Source organism: Dipodomys ordii, unplaced genomic scaffold (genome assembly GCF_000151885.1).
Source record: "Dipodomys ordii isolate 6190 unplaced genomic scaffold, Dord_2.0 Scaffold29, whole genome shotgun sequence".
Taxonomy (NCBI): domain Eukaryota; kingdom Metazoa; phylum Chordata; class Mammalia; order Rodentia; family Heteromyidae; genus Dipodomys; species Dipodomys ordii.
Window position 1 is genome coordinate 4563550 of NW_012267245.1, and position 18105 is coordinate 4581654.

Consider the following 18105-nt stretch of genomic DNA (forward strand, 5'->3'; position numbering starts at 1 on the left):
TGTGTGTGTGTGTGTGTGTGTGTGTGTGTGTGTGTGTGTGTGTTTTCAACTCAATGTCAGAGCACCTTCAGCTTCCAGGAACAGCAATCCTAGGCCAGATGTGTGTGTGTTCAGAACCAGTGTGTGTGTTCAGAACCAGTGGTCCTCCAGGATTGTGGGAAGGAGAGGAAGACAAGCAGTGTGGGGCTGAGTCAGCATCTCTGGGAGCATCTGAATCCCTCCCTTATGGAGTGTGGAAAATTTCCATGAACTGTTGTGGAAAACAGAAGCTTCTAATTTGGCCTAGCACTGCTGAAGCTCCTTCTATTAAAATCATTCCTGGTGAGATAGGTCTTAACAGAGGTAATATATTTGATTAGAAAAGTGTCAACACAGCTTTGCTATGAAGCTGCCTCCACCCACCGCAGCCTATAAGGAAAGGTTAGCTGGGGTTATCTTGTGAGCAACAGAGCCCGTATTTAATCTCCCATTGGAGGTAAGTGGGGAGGCCATACACACATTATATGTACACACACATAGCTGTATTACATATGTATACATACATATATGCACACATATATTCATATATATGTATACGTATATTTGTATAGATGCATAAATATATGCGAATTTACATACATATATAAGTATCTTTGTATAAGTATGTATACATATATATACATATACAAATAGGTTCCGATACATACGACACATACATACATATACATATACATGTATGTTCCCAATGAGAACAAATTTCCTAACAGTCTGAACTGAGAACTTTTCTTAAAGGCTTTCATAAAGAAGATGGGTAGTCATGTGGGATTTCTCCCCCTCCTTCATCCATGTGTTAGAATTCTTTGATTTTGTTCTCTGAGCATACAATGGGTCAGACAAACCTTCTTTCCCTCTGGCCATCTGCAGCTTCTCGGGGAAATGGCTTGGAGATAACGAGCCGCCAGCAGGTGTGCTGCTTGTCTTGTCCAGATGCACCCAGCAGAGGCCTGGGCTCGTCCCTGCTCCTCCCCTTTGGGCCAGCTCCTGTCACAGAGTGCTGGTGACAAACCACCTCGGATAGACTCCTTGGCTCCAAAGTGGAAAGGGGCTCAGAGACTGGGAATTGCTCAGAAACTAGGATATGACTCAGGGGCTCATTCTTGTGGCACCTGGCTGCTTATTTAAAGGCCTGTGCTAAAATAACCAGCCCGCATGGTCTGACACCGGTTCACGTGCTTCTGCAATGTATGTGTCTTCCACGTCATCGGTGTCGTGAGGAGTTTGCATCAGATCCATTTACTTTTATTTCTTCCTTTTTTTCTGTGCTGTACTGGGTCTTGAACTCACCACTTCATGTTCTGCTTGGCATTTTCACTCAAGGTTAGTGCTCTACTATTTGAGCCACATCTCCACTTTCTGGCTTTCTTTGCTGGTTAATTGGAGATAGACGTCTCATGGATATTTCTGCCCAGGCTGGCTTTGAACCTTGATCCTCACATCTCGGCCGCTTTGGTAGCCACCAGTGTCAGGCTCAGATGGATATATCTGATCCTGTGGTTCTATCGCTAACTGCATGAGAATCTCACAACAGTTTTGTTAATGCAGTTTTCCGGGCCTTATCCTGGAACTACCGTAAATTTCACTGCTCTCCCAAGTGATTCTGGTCTTGTTTGAGGCCACTGTGCACATGGGCTGAGTTTAACCTGTTCATTTTCTTCTTGACCCTTCCATAAGGTCTGCTGGATGGAGGAAATGGGAACTGAGTCACCCTGGGGGATAAGGGCAGGATTGATGGAGGATTTGGTGCTGAAGCCGACAGAGATCGATTCTCCTTTGCTTTTCCTTTGTCTCTGTGTGTGCCGTGCTTTTCTGCTACAGGCTGGAGCTCTCACTTGGTGGGAATCCTGTGGGGCTGGCTTTTGTGAACTGGCCTGGAAATCCATGCCAGGGTGGGCAGGGCTTTTGTAAGAAAACTCCTTCTGGGCTCCTCAATCTGATTTCCTTGTAATAAGGCAGGAGTCGATTTGAGAGTTTGGTTTTCAAAATGGAGGTGAGGTGATTCCTACAATGTATTCCAACCCAAATTTCTCTCTCATCGATGGAGTCCTTCCTTCCTTCTTTCCTTCCTTCCTTTCCTTCCTTCCTTTCGTTCCTTCTTGCCCTCTGCCCTCCCCCCTCTCTTTCTTTTTCTTTTTGTCAATCATGGGGCTTGAACTCAGGGCCTAGTTGCTATCCTTGAACTTTTTTGCTCAAGGCTAGTGCTCTACCACTTTGAGTTACAGTTCCACTTCCAGTTTTCTGGTGTTAATTGGATATATGAATCTTATAGATGCGATCCTCAGATCTCAGCCTCCTGAATAGCTAGGATTACAGAAGTGAGCTACCAGCACCAGGCTAGGATGGAATCTTGAGTCCCTTAGAAATAGATCAGAGGAGCCCTGTCTTCCCCTTCCACAGACAGAGGCATTGTGTGCTTGTGAGCGGGTGGGGAGGAGACTGGGGGGGGGGTGGCTGGCTGCATCTGAGAAGTGTGGATGACCCTTCACCATGAGCACTCAGCACAGCATAGAGCCTCCTCCCCCCAGGTACATTTCTTCCCACTTGACTTTAAAAAAAATTATTGTTATTAGAGAAGATCTCTTGGGGGTGGCATGCTTCAGGGAGCAGTCAAAAGGTAAAAGATGACATTTACAAAAATCCATTCTTTCCTCTTTCCGCTTCATTGCTCTATTGACTTCTCCTTGTTCAATCCAATTCCTGTTTACTGCTACACAGCCCCACTGGGCAACTGCCAAGGCCAAAAACACCTCGCTCTTTCTCCAGTGTGCTTCCCCGTCCTGGCAGGCCGCCCCCCCCCCCGTGCTAGGACCCCTCATGTATAGAAGGTCTTCACAGGTGCCTAGCACGTGGGGGCCCAGGGGGTTCAGTCTGATCTTCCTACTGGTTTAATAATGTGCTCAGCCCGAGCTGGCAGACAGTGAGCTAACATCGCTGCCTAGAGAGGGTCCTCTGGGACTAAATCAGTACCCAGGTAGCCCAGCTTGTAGTTTTATTTCCCGCCATCCCTGCGATCATCTCTTACTGAAGGTTTATGATGAGCCAGGCATGGATTGCATGCTATTTCCTCCAACTGGACCATAATAGACATTCTGTGAGATCAGCCCTCTCTGCCTACCTTCTGCTCTTACAACTGCAGAAGCCTAAGCCTGTGTTTAAGACCACACATGAAAAAGAGAGACATGAAGCCTGCCCAAAGCCAGTATTGCCAGTGACACCTCTGCTTGCACCATTTCAAACGCCCTGAGCCTGGCACTTACTCTCTGGGGAAAGAGAGGCTGCTGCTGCTTTGTACTGAAAGTCACAAACAGCCTCTGGGTACAGCAGCAATGGGGCATCCTGACTAGAGGCAGTGCGTTTTACGGATCTGAGCTGGCCAGACATAGTTCTGAGACTACGGTATTGTCCTTTGGTGATGATTAATCCAGAAGCTGGGTGAGCAAGGGCCTGCTGCTAGGTAGACATAGCTCAGAGCCATTTCCCTCCCTCCCTCCTTCCCTCCCTCTCTTTCTTCCTTTCCTTCTTCTCTCTTCCTCTTCTCCTTCCATCCTTCTTTCTTCCTCTTCCTCTCCCTCCTTCCCTCCCTCCCTCTCTTCCTTCCTTATATAGGGGTTTGATCTCAGGACCTTATGCATGCTAGGCTGTTGCTCTACCACTTAAGCCACACCTCTAGTGCTACTTTTGCTGGCTATTTAGAAGACAGAGTCCAGTGAAACGCTTCTGCGCCCTGTGGCCTTGAACTTGGGATCCTACAGTCTCCCAAGTAGCTAGGATTACAGGTGAGTGTCACCGGCACCTAACTTCCAGAACCATTTCTAATGGCTAGACAATGTAAATGTCAGGCCACCCAGGGCTTTCTGGGGACAAATGCCAGGAAATCTTTGCCGTGTTGGTCCCAGCTGTGCTTGGTTCTCCTTTGAGGAGGATGGCAGGCGCCTGCTGAAGGCATGGAGAAGTTCTGGAATTGGTGGGCCGGGGGGAGGACTAGGTCTGCAAACACCCTGTTCAGGCATAAATGACCATGTATCCGTGAAGGAATTTCCCAATGAGGTGGGAAGTCTTGTATCCATTTAGCCCAGCCAGGAGCTGAGAGCTGCTCTCTGTGCCCCGTGCAGACTCAGCTTCCGTCGTATTGGAAATGGCATCCCAGGCCCACCTGGGAAACGTAGGCGAGTCCATGAATCTCCCTGGCGAGAGCAGAGGGGGACGATCTGACAGATGAACTCTCCGTTTCACCCCTGGGATGGGATGTGCTGTGCAGTCTCTCTGGGGAGGTCTGCCAGGTCCAGGCTGTGTAATCTGACAGACGTGGCCGGGACATGTATGCTTTCCCCCATCTCACTTTGCCTGTGAGCCCCCTGGCAACTCCTTTTCCTTGCTTCCTTGCCTTTCCTTCCAGTCTTACTTCCCTTGTAGCAAATCTCCTGGCTCTGTCAGAGTTATGGGAATGCAAATGTTCCCCAGGGTTCTGTTTCCTAGCAACATAGTAATAATAATAATAAAAATAATAATGATAGACAAAAAATAACGGTAAAAACATACTGCTGCTACTACTCCCAACAATAATTCCTTCCTTTTATTATTAACATTTATCTGTGACTTATACCGGCTCACTGAATCTTCACAATATCCCCGTGAGCAAGCATTTTTGTTGAACCATTTTCAAGGTGAGGAAATAAAGGCTCAAAGGAGCTAAAGAACACACCCACAACCACCTCGCATGCCAGTGGCAAAATGAGGATTTAACCCACACCCTTTTGCTCTTCCAACTCCAGAGCCCAAACTCTAAGCCATCCTTGAAGAAAGTATATACCTTTACTGCTGAGAAGTACCAAGAAGCCAGAGGCTATACAATAAGTTACCTCCAAGAGATTCCCCTAAACTCCCAGGAAGCCTGGAGAATCTGTGTGTGTGTGTGTGTGTGTGTGTGTGTGTGTGTAAGGAGGGCAGTGAGCCAAGCCCTGGGGGGTGGGGTACTCACGTTGTAAACGCTGGGTTGTACTTTGCACCTCGATAGTAAGAGTACAGGTTGAACATCCCAATCATGAAGGCCACGAACACCATAATGAAGATGACCATGAACTTGAAGATGTCTTTCACAGTTCTCCCCAGGGAGATCTGCAGCGGGCCAAAGCTCTCATTGGCTGGCAGGATGTAGGCGATGCGTGAGAAGCTCAGGACCACGGCGATGGCGTACAGCCCTTCTGATATGATCTGAGGGTCTGAAGGCCACCACTTGTCCCTGGCTGAAAGAAAACAAGCTGGGTTACTCACTTGGGGTCAGAGCATGTTCTAGAAGATGCAGTGAAGGCATCTTTTGTTAAGGTCTTTTTCTTAGGATAATCCCAATACCCAGACACAGCTCTTGGGATGGTCTAACTCTTCTCTCTGGAACATCTTTCCCTCCTTGCAAGGTCTTTCTAGCTCAGAATCTCCTTTAAGACTCTGCTCAGGAATCTCCTCTTCCGGGAAGTCTTCCATGTCTCCCACGGGCTGGGCAGGATCTGTGTTCCCTGAGACACATCTGTCATGGCTAACATCATTCCAATCTGGCACCCAGCAGGTGCCGATCGATGCTGGTAACACGACTCTGAAACCACCAGTCAGAACAAATGAACTCCTAGCGGGGTAAGAATCACCGAGAAAACTCAATTAGGTTTTGCTCCCCGGGAAGCGAGCGATGGGAAATTTTGCTCTTCTCCAATTGAGCCAAGGCCGCACAAGCCGTGAACAGTCAGGCAGGTTTGTCAGGACAGCTCTGTTTTGGGGTACAAGAGTCTGATCCCAAGCTGGGATAACTCAGCTTCTGGTGACCAGTGACTGACTGCCAAGGTCATTCCTACAGCCATCAGAACAATGTTCCCCTTGCTGTCCAAGCAGAGCATGAGGCTCTGCTCACCACCCATCAGCTACCTGCTATGTGCCAGCACATACAGTCTTCAATGAGGGCAGTACCTCCTTTCTGGGAAAAGTGTGTGTTGGGGGGGCTGTCTGTGGTTAGTCTTGGGGGGGGGGAGGGATGCTTGATGTCCTGCAATGCTCCCTGTTTCATGAAAATTACTCTGCTGGAGAAAAAAAAAAGCCAATAGTGTCCCTGTTGAGAAATGCTAAGTGAAACTTAAATTGAGAAACACTGAGGAACCTAAATTAGCCCTTACCCTTACATTAGCTGTAATTTTCACAACAGCCCTGTAGAGTAGATATTATTATTGCCATTTTAAGGATTGGATTTGGGGTATGGGGTCCCTTTCAGAGCTCAGTAAGTGCAAACAGAAAAAGATATTATATAGCAATTCCTGGCACCTCCAAAGGAGATGGGGGGAGGAGGGAATTTATTTGTTACCTGCAAAGCTGGACTTTGTTTAATAATTATAGTAAAGACCAGCAAGAAACCCTTTAGTAAGAGAAGCCAGACCACAGAATTTCAGGTGCGGCATTCGAAATTACATTTGGAACTATAACAACATTGTGGATTTTATGTTCTCATCAAGGCCATAACTCAGAAGCCCTGGAAAGACAAGTAAGGAGGACAAATTATGTCTTTTCTAATAGATCTGTCACCCTGGATGGATAAATAACGCATTTGAATAACACATTTGCCACCTTTCATCGATCATCTCCAACCTCAGCTGGAATACTGAAAAGCTACTTCCATAATCTACTCCTGATAGATGAACTGTTTGTCCCATCCCGGTGACCAAGTGAGGACTCTAAGTGGGAAATACTTCTTGGGCTGCCTCATAAGGGCACTGGAAGTGATAGAGACAAAAGCAACTTCATCTTGGAGCTGTTTTCATGAGAAATAGCATCTTTTCTCCAGCAGAAAAACTGCACCTCTTGCCTAGTGGTTGTTATAGTTAGGAGGAACCGACGTTGCCCACAAGAGGGCACTCGCCCTCCACAACAGGACCACATAGGAGGGGGAAGAAAAAAATCGAACTCTGAAAGATTTCCAAGGGCAAAGGGTGAACCACAAAAGCAAGGACAATATGCTATACTTTGAGCGGAGAGAGACTTAATACAATTCATAAAGGAATCAAAGTCACAGGTGGACAATTTTGACATTAAGAGCAGGGCTGTTCCTCTTTGCTTGCGGTAGCCTGGGTAGCACAGGGGTGGGGGTGAGGTGAGGCCAGGAGCTCAATTTGCTTGAAGAAAAGTCTGATATTGCTAAACCAACTCCTGGTAAGGAGAAGGGGGAGTAGCTGGCTTGTCATACTGCCTGTCTCTCCACTTCTCAAGGCACAGGGGTTGCCCGAATTTACAGAGAACACAATTGATACTGAACTTTTTGCATTTCATACTCAATTGTCTACAGATATTGCTTTACTTGACCAACAGATTCTGAAGTTACAAGATCCATCTGGTTTCATCTGACAGGAACATTTGACATCCAAACCCTTCAGGTCATAGTAATTGCTGTTAATGAATACATACTGTGCACCCAACTCCTTTTTTTTTTTTTTTTGTGAGTCTTTGGGCTTGAACTCAGGGCTTGGGCACTGTTGTACTGCCCTTGAGCTCTTTTTACTCAAGGCTAGTGCTCTCCCACTTTGAGCCACAGCACTACTTCTGGTTTTCTAGTGGTTAACTGCAGGTAAGAGTCTCACAGACATTCCTGCCTGGGCTGGCTTTGAACTGTGATCCCTATATCTCAGCCTCTTTTTTTTGTTGGTCATGGGACTTGAACTCTGGGCTTGGGCACTGTCCTTGAGCTTTTCAGCTCAAGGCAAGCACTTGCGCCACAGGGCCACTTCCGGTTTTCTAGTGGTTTACTGGAGATAAGAGTCTCATGGACTTTCCTTCCCAGGCTGGCTTTGAACCACGATTCTCAGATCTCAGCCTGAGTAGCTAGGATTACAGGCGTGAGCCACCAGCATCCTGCTACTTCTTTTTTCCTTTGCTCTCTCATCTTTATTTTTTTACAGCAAGAAGAACTGCAGTACTGATAATAATTATTATAATTTAATCATCACTTAATATTTTCAGGGTATAAAACAAATCACTTTTACTTGTTAGTTTAAACAAACCTTTTTAGCATATTATCCCTGTGTTACACAGGAGAAAATGGTGCTTCCAAAAGGTTAAGCAAACAAGGTATTAGCTACCAGATTAGGATTTGAATCTGAGTCTTTTTCTAAGATCTGAGAACTTAACCACCAAGCTATTTAGCATGGTTTTCAGTTCAGTCCAGGCTAGGGTGCTCTGCTACAGAAAGCAATTTTGTATTTCTGATAATACTGGAATTCCCTGCCATGAAAAACCAGATTCTGCAGCTATAAAATAGAAACAGAAACGACCAATTTTGCAGGCTATTGCGAGAATCGGAATTTATGTGTATAAGATGGCTGCACTGTTGCTGGAACTGTGTAAGTTCTCAGTAACAGGCGGCTATAACTTTTTTTTTTAAACTATTCCCCAAACCTCAATTTTACTACCTGAAATGGTAGTCTTGTGATCTGAACGACTGAAGGATTCTCTTTTAAGAACCTATCTCCCCACAAGAAGAGAATTCAGGATCATAAAAGCAGGCCTTCTCTTTGTACAAAACAAGAGGGGGGGGGGATCCGATACTCCTAAAGGAAGAAAAGCATTTCTTTTGGTGTTGATATTCCTTTAGTAAGGAAAGAGCTCTTAAAAAAAAGGCAAAAGAAAACCCTAGGGAAATGCAGAATCTTTCTAAAACAAAACCCTGGGAAAGCTCCTCCATTGCTAACACAGGAAGGGTTGTGTGTCCGTACAGGGACTTGAACTCGCGGCTCTGAACGGTCCCTGAGCTGGTTCACTCAAGGACAGCACTCTGATGTTTGAGCCACAGCGCCCACCTTGGCTTCTCGGTGGTTAATTGGAGATCACGGCACTTCCCTGCCAGGGATGGGCTTCGAACCGCCCTCTTCTGCTCCAGCCAGGTGGACGCAGGCCCCGAGCCCAGCCAGGCCCCGAGCCCAGCCAGGCCCCGAGCCCAGCCAGGCCCCGAGCCCAGCCAGGCCAGACTCCCAGAGATCCACGGGGACAGCGCGCGGCGTGGCACTCACCATGGGTGAAGTAAGTCACTTCCGGCGGAAATGCCTGAGCTGCGGCTCAGCCTAGGCGCGCTCCCAGCCCCAAGTAGAGCACTTCCGGCGGAAGTGCCAAGCTGTGTGACTCGGCACAGGCAAGGCACGCTCGGCGCCCGACTCACCATGGGTGAAGCAGGCCGCCACTTCCGGCGGAAGCGAGGTAAGCCGAAACGGTGCCTCCCGTGCCCAGGCCAGGCGCATGCGCGCGTGGGAGCACATTGGACTTACCGTAGGTGAAGTAGGCCACTTCCGGCGGAAGCGAGGCGTTGCGCAGCGTGGCGTGCGGCACGTGCCGGTCCACGTACAGCTGGGCCTCGCTGGCTTTGAGGAAGGCCATGAAGCGCGCCGTGAAGGACGCCACGAAGACGGACAGCATGCCGAAGTCCAGAAGGTTCCACAGGTGCAGCGCGTACTCCCGCGGGCCCTCCGCCCAGATCTCCTTGCACTCAGACCAGATCATTCCTGCGGGACGGACGGGACGGGGGGGGAGGGGAGGGGAGGGGAACAGGCCTGGTGTTCAGTCACCCTGGCTGGATAGGTTTTGCTTTTCGTGGGGATGGGGTGGGGGTGGGGGAGGACTTGAACTCAGGGCCTGGGCGCTGCCCCTGAGCTTTCTTGCAGCAGGCTGGTGCTCTACCACTGGAGCCACAGCTCCACTAAATGGTTTTTGGGATTCACTGGAGGGACTTCCCTGCCTGGGCTGGCTTTGAACCATGATCTCAGCCTCTTGATTAGGATTAGAGGTGGGAGCCACCCAGTCTCCGCTCCCCCCCCCCCCCATGGCAGCATTTTTTGACCACTTGAGGTCAAAATGGCACAGAGATTGAGACCCAGGAATACCTCACACTCCCCCCCCTTCCCACCCCACCCTATCCTCCCTTTCCCCCTGATTTTCACCCTCTGGAAGTGAGGAGACAGCCGTCATCCTTTGGTTGATTTTTTTTTGGGGGGGGGGGGAAACATGGTTTCTGGCATGTTAAGTTTTGGAACTGAGAAGTCTCAAGGAACCATTCAGGTTATAAATTAAATATACTTCATGTAACAGTGGCCCCAGGAATTTCTGGAGAAAGCTCCTCTAATTTTCCTATTTTCTTCCCCTCCATTTCCCCCCCCCCCCTTCCCCAGTGAGCTTTAGTTTTGCGGTTACTAGATGTTCTTTTGTTTCTTGACAGTACTGGGACTTGAATTTAGGATCTTGGGCTCTCATTTGGGCATGCCTGCTCATAGCTGGTGTTCTGTTACTCGAGCATGCCTTTGGCCTGAGGTTTTTTGGTTTTTGCTGGTTCATTGGAGATGGGAGTCTCAGGGACTTACTGCCTTCGCTGCCTTCGATTTGTGCTCTTCCAGGTCTCAGCCTCCTGAGTAGCTGCGATTACCAGCATGAATATCAGTGCCCAGCTAGATTTATTATTTTTGTCTTTCTTAAAATAATGTCCTGGGTTTTAAAGGCAGGTCCTCGTTGTTAAGTGTTAACGTGGAAGTATATAAACAAAATGATACTGGTGTCTCCACCTCTCTTCCAAGCGAGGGCTAATACCTTGGTGCCTATTCTACTAGAACTGAGATGCTTACACTGCAGCCATCTTGCTTTGCCCTTCACAGGTGAATATATAACTATTACGTTATGTTCTCCCACCCTTCCCCACACAACCCAAGAGCTTCAAAGCGTTTGCTTTGTAAAGTCACTGAAAGTTCTGCAAGTGCTAGGAATACCACACCCCTGAACCTAGCCTTCCTGCCCCTCCTACTTTCATTTTGCTCAGGACTCCACTGCACAAGACTCCCCTTTGGACCCCTAACTTCTTCAGCTGTCGCCAGGGGACCTCATCTTATGGCTCTCATATTAATCCTGCCCTTTTCATTTTCTTACCTCATGAAGTATGAGTCATATCCCATTCACTTCCCTCTTCAGAGATCTGCAATATATTCCGTATATAGCCCCAAGAGAAGGCCCAGACTCTAGAGCTAGACCTTGAAATCTTGTGATCTTCTCTATACCTTGCATACTTCAGTGTAGAAGTAGGCCCAATATGTCTCCAGTAGGCCCCCAGACAGTTCCAGTTGCCATCTATTTGCTTCATTACTTACTTCCTTTTCCCTAAGCCTCATGCCCAAACACACTAACCTATGCACATGTTACAATACAGTAGTTGATGAGGATCCCCTTGCTGGAAAAGGCTTGGAGTCAGTGGTGAAACTGAGAGCAGGCAGGCAAGGATGGGGTCATTGCTATAGCAAGAGTTTGGCCAACTTGGGCACAGGCTCACCTCTGGGCACCTGAGAGTGATGAGCTGGTTTCCTGTTCTCTCTCTTCTGGGACTCTTCCCAGGAACGGTTTTGATCAGCATTTCCCATTTCTGTTGAAAATGGCCCATCAAATAAAAGGAATGGAAATGTCTTTCCGAGGCCAAAGCAATTTGAGAGCAGTTGTTTAAAGAAGAGTCATGGCTTTGTTTGCAGAGGATCAAATTGGAGTTTCCATGACGGGAAATAGGCAAAGCCACTGTGGATATATTCACAAGACTTCCCCCCATCTCATGCTTTTTTTATTTCCCCTAACAAAACTACTTCTCAACTGTACCCTATCAAAATTTGTGTGATAATACGGCAAACTCATAATTTTCTTAACACCGAAATATACTTTCATCTGTTCCTATGCAAGTAGATGTTTTGGAGGTGTTATTAGAGAAACCATTACAGGCTAGAAAAAAATGTTTGTTGCTATCCTTTTCTCTTTGATCAAAACTCCAAATGTTTTAGTGGAATTGCTTTAAGCTAGGCTTTGGGTGGACCATTGGCTTTCACTTAGGATCATGAGCTTTTATTCCCCTAGGTTCAAGTTCTAGCTAGGCCACTTGCTGGCCGTGTGACTTTGGGTCAGTCCCTAGATTTGATGTGGAGCTCAGAGTTTATACATGTAGAATGAAGCATTGCGGTTTTGGAATAACTTCAAGCACTAAAAACTCTGTGATCTGTAATGCAAATTATTTACAAAAAAACTGTCTTTTCTGATGGGTAGAGTAGCACCTCATTGGGCATTGCAAATCACTTCCTCCATGCTCAAATGTCTGCTGATTTAAATATTAACTCACCCAACCTAATTTAAATTATTTCAAGGCCACAAGTAAAAGTAACATGGACCCAGGAGGTTGAGCTGTAGAAATGCTTAATGAAAAAAGAAATGTGTGAAATTAAGTACTTTAGTGACTAAAATTAGGCCGCATGCTTCCAAGGTGCCAAGGGTAGTTTAGGATTTTATATTGGAGCTGAGCCCCAGGTTTTAATTTTTTTTTCTGCTTCTACCCTGTCAATTAAATAAGTGTTTAAAGCCCAAGGGCTAAAGGGGTAAGGAAGCCTCAGAGAACAAGGTCACTGGTAATTCACAAGGTGCCTGGCTGGCAGAGGTCAGGCGAGGATGTGCCAACAAGCCTCCAAGGAAAGGAGTAGCTTGACGTGGGAAGCTTCTGAGTAATGGCTTGCCTGCTGTGGAGATGGAGCCCGACAGCTGAAAAGGCCTCCGTTCTCATCTGGGCCGCCATGGGGTTCAGGAGGGCTCTCCCATCAAAGTCCTCTGCTACTGAAGTACCATACTGGCCAGAGGGGCTTCCCATAGTCTGTCCAGACCCTTGTGTCTGCCTCTTTCTCCTCAGGCCAGCTTCTCAAGACTGGTCCCAGCATAAGGGAGTTCAGTAAACCCACAGGAGGGAAAAATACGCCTGGAGCTTTTGAACCACAAGCCTCAAGATCCAAATCCTATCTCAGTGGCAGGTCCTGTGTGGAAAGCTGGACCTCAGATACTTTCAGAGTTTGTTTGCTTTTCCTTCCTAATTATAGTGGCTTACAGTTACTGGGTACTTTGTAGGTGCCAGGCTCTGTGCTAAATACTTGACATACACCGAATCTTAACAGTCTGATAAATAGCGACTGTAATTATCTCCAGCTTAAAGATGAAGGAACTCGTGTGCAGCAACAAGTCAGTTGTCCAAAGCCACAGAGGCAGTCCAGTCCCCTCTCTGTCCCCTGGGCTATTTCCTCCATGTCATCCACCAGGCGCAAACATATGCTCACAGGTCAGGAACTTAGTTGGCCACTGAACAGGCATGGTTGGCTTTTTACCTCTGGGCTAGGTAGCATTCCAGGGTTACAGTAGCCAAGATTATGACATCCTTTTCCAATCTAGTACTGGAGAAAGGTGTGTCCACAACTAACTGTGCTACCTGGTGACAGATGCTATTATTAAACATGTCCAGAGGGCTGTTTGTGGGGGACAGAGAGAAAGGAGGTAGTATGAAGACATGCCTGTGAGTGTAGCGCCTGGCAGCCATGTATCTGACCACTCAGTGAAAGGAGTTAGTTAGTTCATGGAGGAGGTGACCCTTGCTTGAGCAACCAGCAGGTGGATGAAAGGGGGACACTTGGAGCTCAGTAGAGTCCAGGGTCAGGAAATGGGTGTGAAAGATGCTAGTGAAAGGCCATCAGACCCTTTAGGTGGTGTTAAAGAGACTGGGGCTCACTTTGAATACTTAGCCTCTAAATGCAGCGAGCGGGCAGTGAGGAAATGTTTGCAAGCTGTCTGGGGGTCCTTTGGAAACCTTACTACAAAAGAACGTAGTAAGAACCCAGCCCGTGTGATTTTACAGTATTAACTCTTGGCCAAATTGGAGCTCACACTCAGCACTGTCCTCAAGAGTTTATAACCCAGGGTGTACTGGGGCGAGGGAGCAGCTGAACTCTCATATTGTACAGGTGATATGAGAGGTACACTGAGAGGCCAGACCACCAAAGACCAAAGGACACAGCTCCAGGCTGTCCCTCTCTCCAGCCTTTAGGTGGATTTTGCTACTGGCATTTACATCTCATGCCATCAACTGAGTTTTCATTACTTCTGCATCTGTATATGAAAATCTTGCCCAGTTTTTTCTGAGGTCTGGACAGTCTTTCACCAAAGGTTTCTATTCCTAGATGAGGCTTCCTGACCTGAGAGCCTCCGAGGGCTTTCTGGGAGCCACTAATGTCCTTGCACTGTCCCCTGATGAAGGCCTGCGGAGATGCACTGTCCAGTGGGGAAGACACTGAGCCCCTCAGCTGCCCCAGCGCTGCAGCTTTAATGTAGGTGGCAAAGATGGACACCTGATGTTGGAAATTGTCCAGGCTGGAAGGGCTGATGGTGTCTGGGTTCACTTAGCATGCTCCCGAACGACACATCTGATGGCTCTGCACAGCGCATGCACCCAGCAGTAGACAAGTCCCTCCTCCTCTGCGTGTGTCTCCTCCTTCGGCTTCCTTGAAGTTGTGTCCTTCTGGACCCCCTGGCTCTTTGGCTCCGTCTTGTCAGTCTCTCTGAGCTTCAAACTCCTCTGCTCATGCTATTAATGCTGTGGGCTGACAATCTAGAGTTTTCTAAAAATTGTGTTGATAACTGGGTAAAGCATATGGAGGGAAGGAAGAATAATACATTTGTAATAATTGGGTCGGACCTAGAGAGAACTGTAGCCGAGGAAAATCCAACAAGCCCAACGCGAGGAGGAGGGGGGTGGGTAAGAGAATTGCCTCACCAGTGGCCACTAGAGGCCATTGGGAACTCTGGATGGCAGAAAACACTAGAGTTTGCTGCAGATTTGCACGACTATAGACATGTTAATGTTATTGAAGACAGCAGGGGAGGGTTTATGGCCTTGTCAGAGGCGTCAGCTGTTACTAGGCCAGAGGAGTAACGCTGGGTGCCAGTGGCTTACGTCTACAGCCCCACCTACTCAGTAAGCTGAGATCTGGAGGTTCAAGATTTGAGGCTAGCCCAAGCAGAAAAATTTGCTAGACTCCAAATAAGCAGCAAGAGGCAGGGCTGGAGGCCTGGTGTAAGAGGTAGAAGACCACCCTAAACAAGTAAGAAGCCCCGAGTTTAAACTCCAGGACCACCAAAGAGGAGGAGGAGAGGGAGAGCAAGAGGAGAATAGGAAACAGTGGTGGCGGGTGACACCTTGCAGTTTTAAATAGATTGGTTTAAAAATGTCTCACATTCACAAGATGTTTGAAGGGTTGGATCTTTGCTAGGCCATCTGCCTAGCATTCAAGCCCTGGGTTTGCCTCTTAGCAATACAGACACACACACACATACACAGACGCCCTGAGGATGTAAGGGAGACTACTATGCTACGCCTGCAGGAAGAACTGTCTTAACTGTGGGCACAGCCTAGGCAGGTTCTGAGTTAGAAACAATGAGGCAAGGAGGTCCTTGGGGGGGGGAGGTCCTTGAAACACAGCAAGTGGTGGGAGAGGACCGGAGCTCTGGGGATCGCAGGTGCCGAGAGTGCTGTAATGATGCAGTCTGTTGTAAAGACACTGGCCACCGCTGAGGGACATGGGAAGCTCTGAAGGAGTCCTGAGGCAAAGAAGGACCAGACCTGGCCGCATTTACAGTGGGCCACTGAGCACCTGTGCTGAGAATGGGCTGAGCGGCCAGAGGGGAAGGTCAGAAGTATGGAATCCTGGGCAGAGCCATCCACCTGTTTCCCAAACCTCCATCTCAGAAAGGAGCAGGCCAGACTTCAGTGAGCATCCTCAGGTTCTCTGTAGCTCTGTGGAATGGCGATGGCCTGCGGCTTTTTATAACAACAAATCTGTGTGAAGTACTCCAGTTACGAGTCCGATCTTGTCATGGGAGAAAAGACTTTTGCAGCTGTCTGTGAAGTTGGTTCAGAGCCTATTTTGATTCTAAGACTCTCTCAGCAGAGCCTGCCCCTCTGAGCAGAGTGGGTTTGATGCTAGATCTCCAGCACAAAGAATCTTTCTGGATGCACAAATCTGCTTTTTAAAGACCATTGTTACTATTAAAGAGTTTTATAAGGTATTTAGGGCAAGCAAAACCAGTTTTATTTATAGCCCTTCCCTAGTACCTGGCAGAGTGCCTGGTATATTTATTGTCGAAAAAAAAGGATGATATGCAAAAATATCAGCGATGAACTTGTTCTGAATATAGCTATCATTGCATGAACCACTCCCTGCTCCAAGCCTTAAGTGTCACCTGTCCATGCTCCTGGTATGTCTAGGTCCCCTCCTTGGATACCGGATCTGGTTGCCTACTGAGACCACTGCTTCCAGAGATGGGGGTCAGGTCTCAGGCCCCGCGTCTCTTGCTGTCAGCAGTATTTGATGTGAGTGATTGCTCTCTGCTCCTGGATATATAGTTGCTTTGATTGACTTCGGGTCACCACTCTTGTAGTTTTCCTTTTACTTCATCTCCTTTGATGGATACTTCTTATGTTGCCATTCCTAAACATTTATGTGCTCTGTGGCTTGATCCTTAGTTCATCTGTCTACATTCAAAGTCAAGGTGATCTCATATATAATTTACTTAAATACACTGACGTACTCATGTTGATGCTTCCAGCCCTAATTTCTCATCTGAACTTTAGACATTTATATCCGTTTGCTACTTGACATTTCCTCTTTCATATCTAAAACATACTACAAATGGAAGTCTGGCTCCCTTTCCTTCTCTTCCCTTTCTCCTCTCCCTCCCTTCTCTCTTTTTCCCCTTCCCTCTCTCTCTTTCTCCCCATCCATCCCCCCCCTCTCATTTTCTGCTGGTATTGTGTTTTGAACTCAGGGTCTTGTGTTCGCTTGGTTTGCTTTGCCTTGCTTGCTTAGCTGGTGCTGTACCACTTGAGCCATAATTCTTGGAAGTGGAGTCTTGTAGATTTTTTCTGCCTGTTTTGGCCTTAAACTGCTAGGATTACAGCTGTGAGACACTGGTACCCAGATTATTATACAATTTCTTGTATTAAAACATTTGGCTTTGTCCTTGGCTGCTTCCTTTCTCCAGCATCCTATATTTAATCCAATAGTAAATATTACTGATTTTACCTCTGAAATGTAGTTACCATCTGCTACCTTCTCACACCATTTTCTGTCTGAATTATGGCAGTGGCTTCCTGTTTTATTGCCTCTGCTCTTGTATCACAACCATCTGTTATTCTTTCCCCCATTCATGGGGTTTGAACTCAGAGCCTGGGCACTGTTTGTGAGCTTCTTTTGCTCAAGGCGAGTGCTTGAGCCAGAATGTTACTTCTGGCTTTTTCTGTTTATGTGGTACTGAGGAATTGAACCTAAGGCTTTGTGCATGTTAGGCATGCACTTTGCCGCTAAGCCACATTCCCAGCCCACCATCCATCCTTAATGTAGTAGTCAGCTGCCCTTTAAAAACTAAAGCCTTGTGATGTTCCTTCTGTGCTCAGTACTGCAAAGGCTCTGCTCCCATCTGCCTTCATCTCTGCTGCTTTCCTCTGGGTTTTATCTATTCCAGACACACTAGTCTTAAGCACTTCCAGCATGGTGGAGATTCCAGGCTTTAACACATTATGTTCCTAGGGTGTTTCTCACTTTGTCAGAATATCAAGATAAGAGTGCATGCTTTTACCTGCTCAGCTATTCTGATAAGGTGAAATGTGAAGACCTGAAGGAAGAGAGGAAAGCAAGTCATGCAGATGTTTATTCTGCTTTTCTTTCAATCAAAACAGTTTGGTTACTGACTAGATGTATGAAGATGTTGCAGAGTCATTATTTACCTTTTAGTTATGATAATGGCTTTTTGATTCTCTTTTAGAACAAGTGGCCTGGATTTTTGTTACCAGCCATGAAGGTGTAACAAACTGAAGAAAGGAGATAACGAATGTTTTTCAGACATTGGAATTGGAGAACAGAATTACGATCTCTGAGTGAGGCAGGTCAGTGATAACACTTGTTTTTTTCTTCGCATCAGCTGTGTTTGAGAGGGGTTTTGGAAGCAAGCAGGCAGCATCATTGAGTTGAAGAGGCAGATATTGTAGTTCAAGTGATTTGATAGTAGGCGGCAGAACTCCAGAGAGAGAAAAGCAAAGGGTACTATGTAAACTCAAGTGATTGATCAAACCAACAAAAAGATAAAAGAATCTATAAGGTTAAATAAGGGTCTGTCTGAATGTTTGCTGAAAACAAAAACTAGAATATGTAGAATGCATTTTCACAAACAACAGCC

At 47.0% G+C, this 18105-nt stretch overlaps 1 protein-coding gene across 5 annotated transcripts in view; it reads right to left on the reverse strand.

The window, feature by feature from the left end:
- Positions 1 to 18105, reverse strand: part of Trpc7 (transient receptor potential cation channel, subfamily C, member 7) — a 104886-nt gene that overhangs the window by 17998 nt on the left and 68783 nt on the right. For all 5 annotated transcript variants that reach the window (XM_013016042.1, XM_013016041.1, XM_013016038.1 and 2 more), the window contains 2 exons: positions 9321 to 9554; positions 5015 to 5279 (listed from right to left, as the gene is read on the reverse strand). In XM_013016042.1, the coding sequence (XP_012871496.1) occupies positions 5015 to 5279; positions 9321 to 9554 (499 nt within the window). The remainder of the gene's footprint in view (positions 1 to 5014; positions 5280 to 9320; positions 9555 to 18105) is intronic.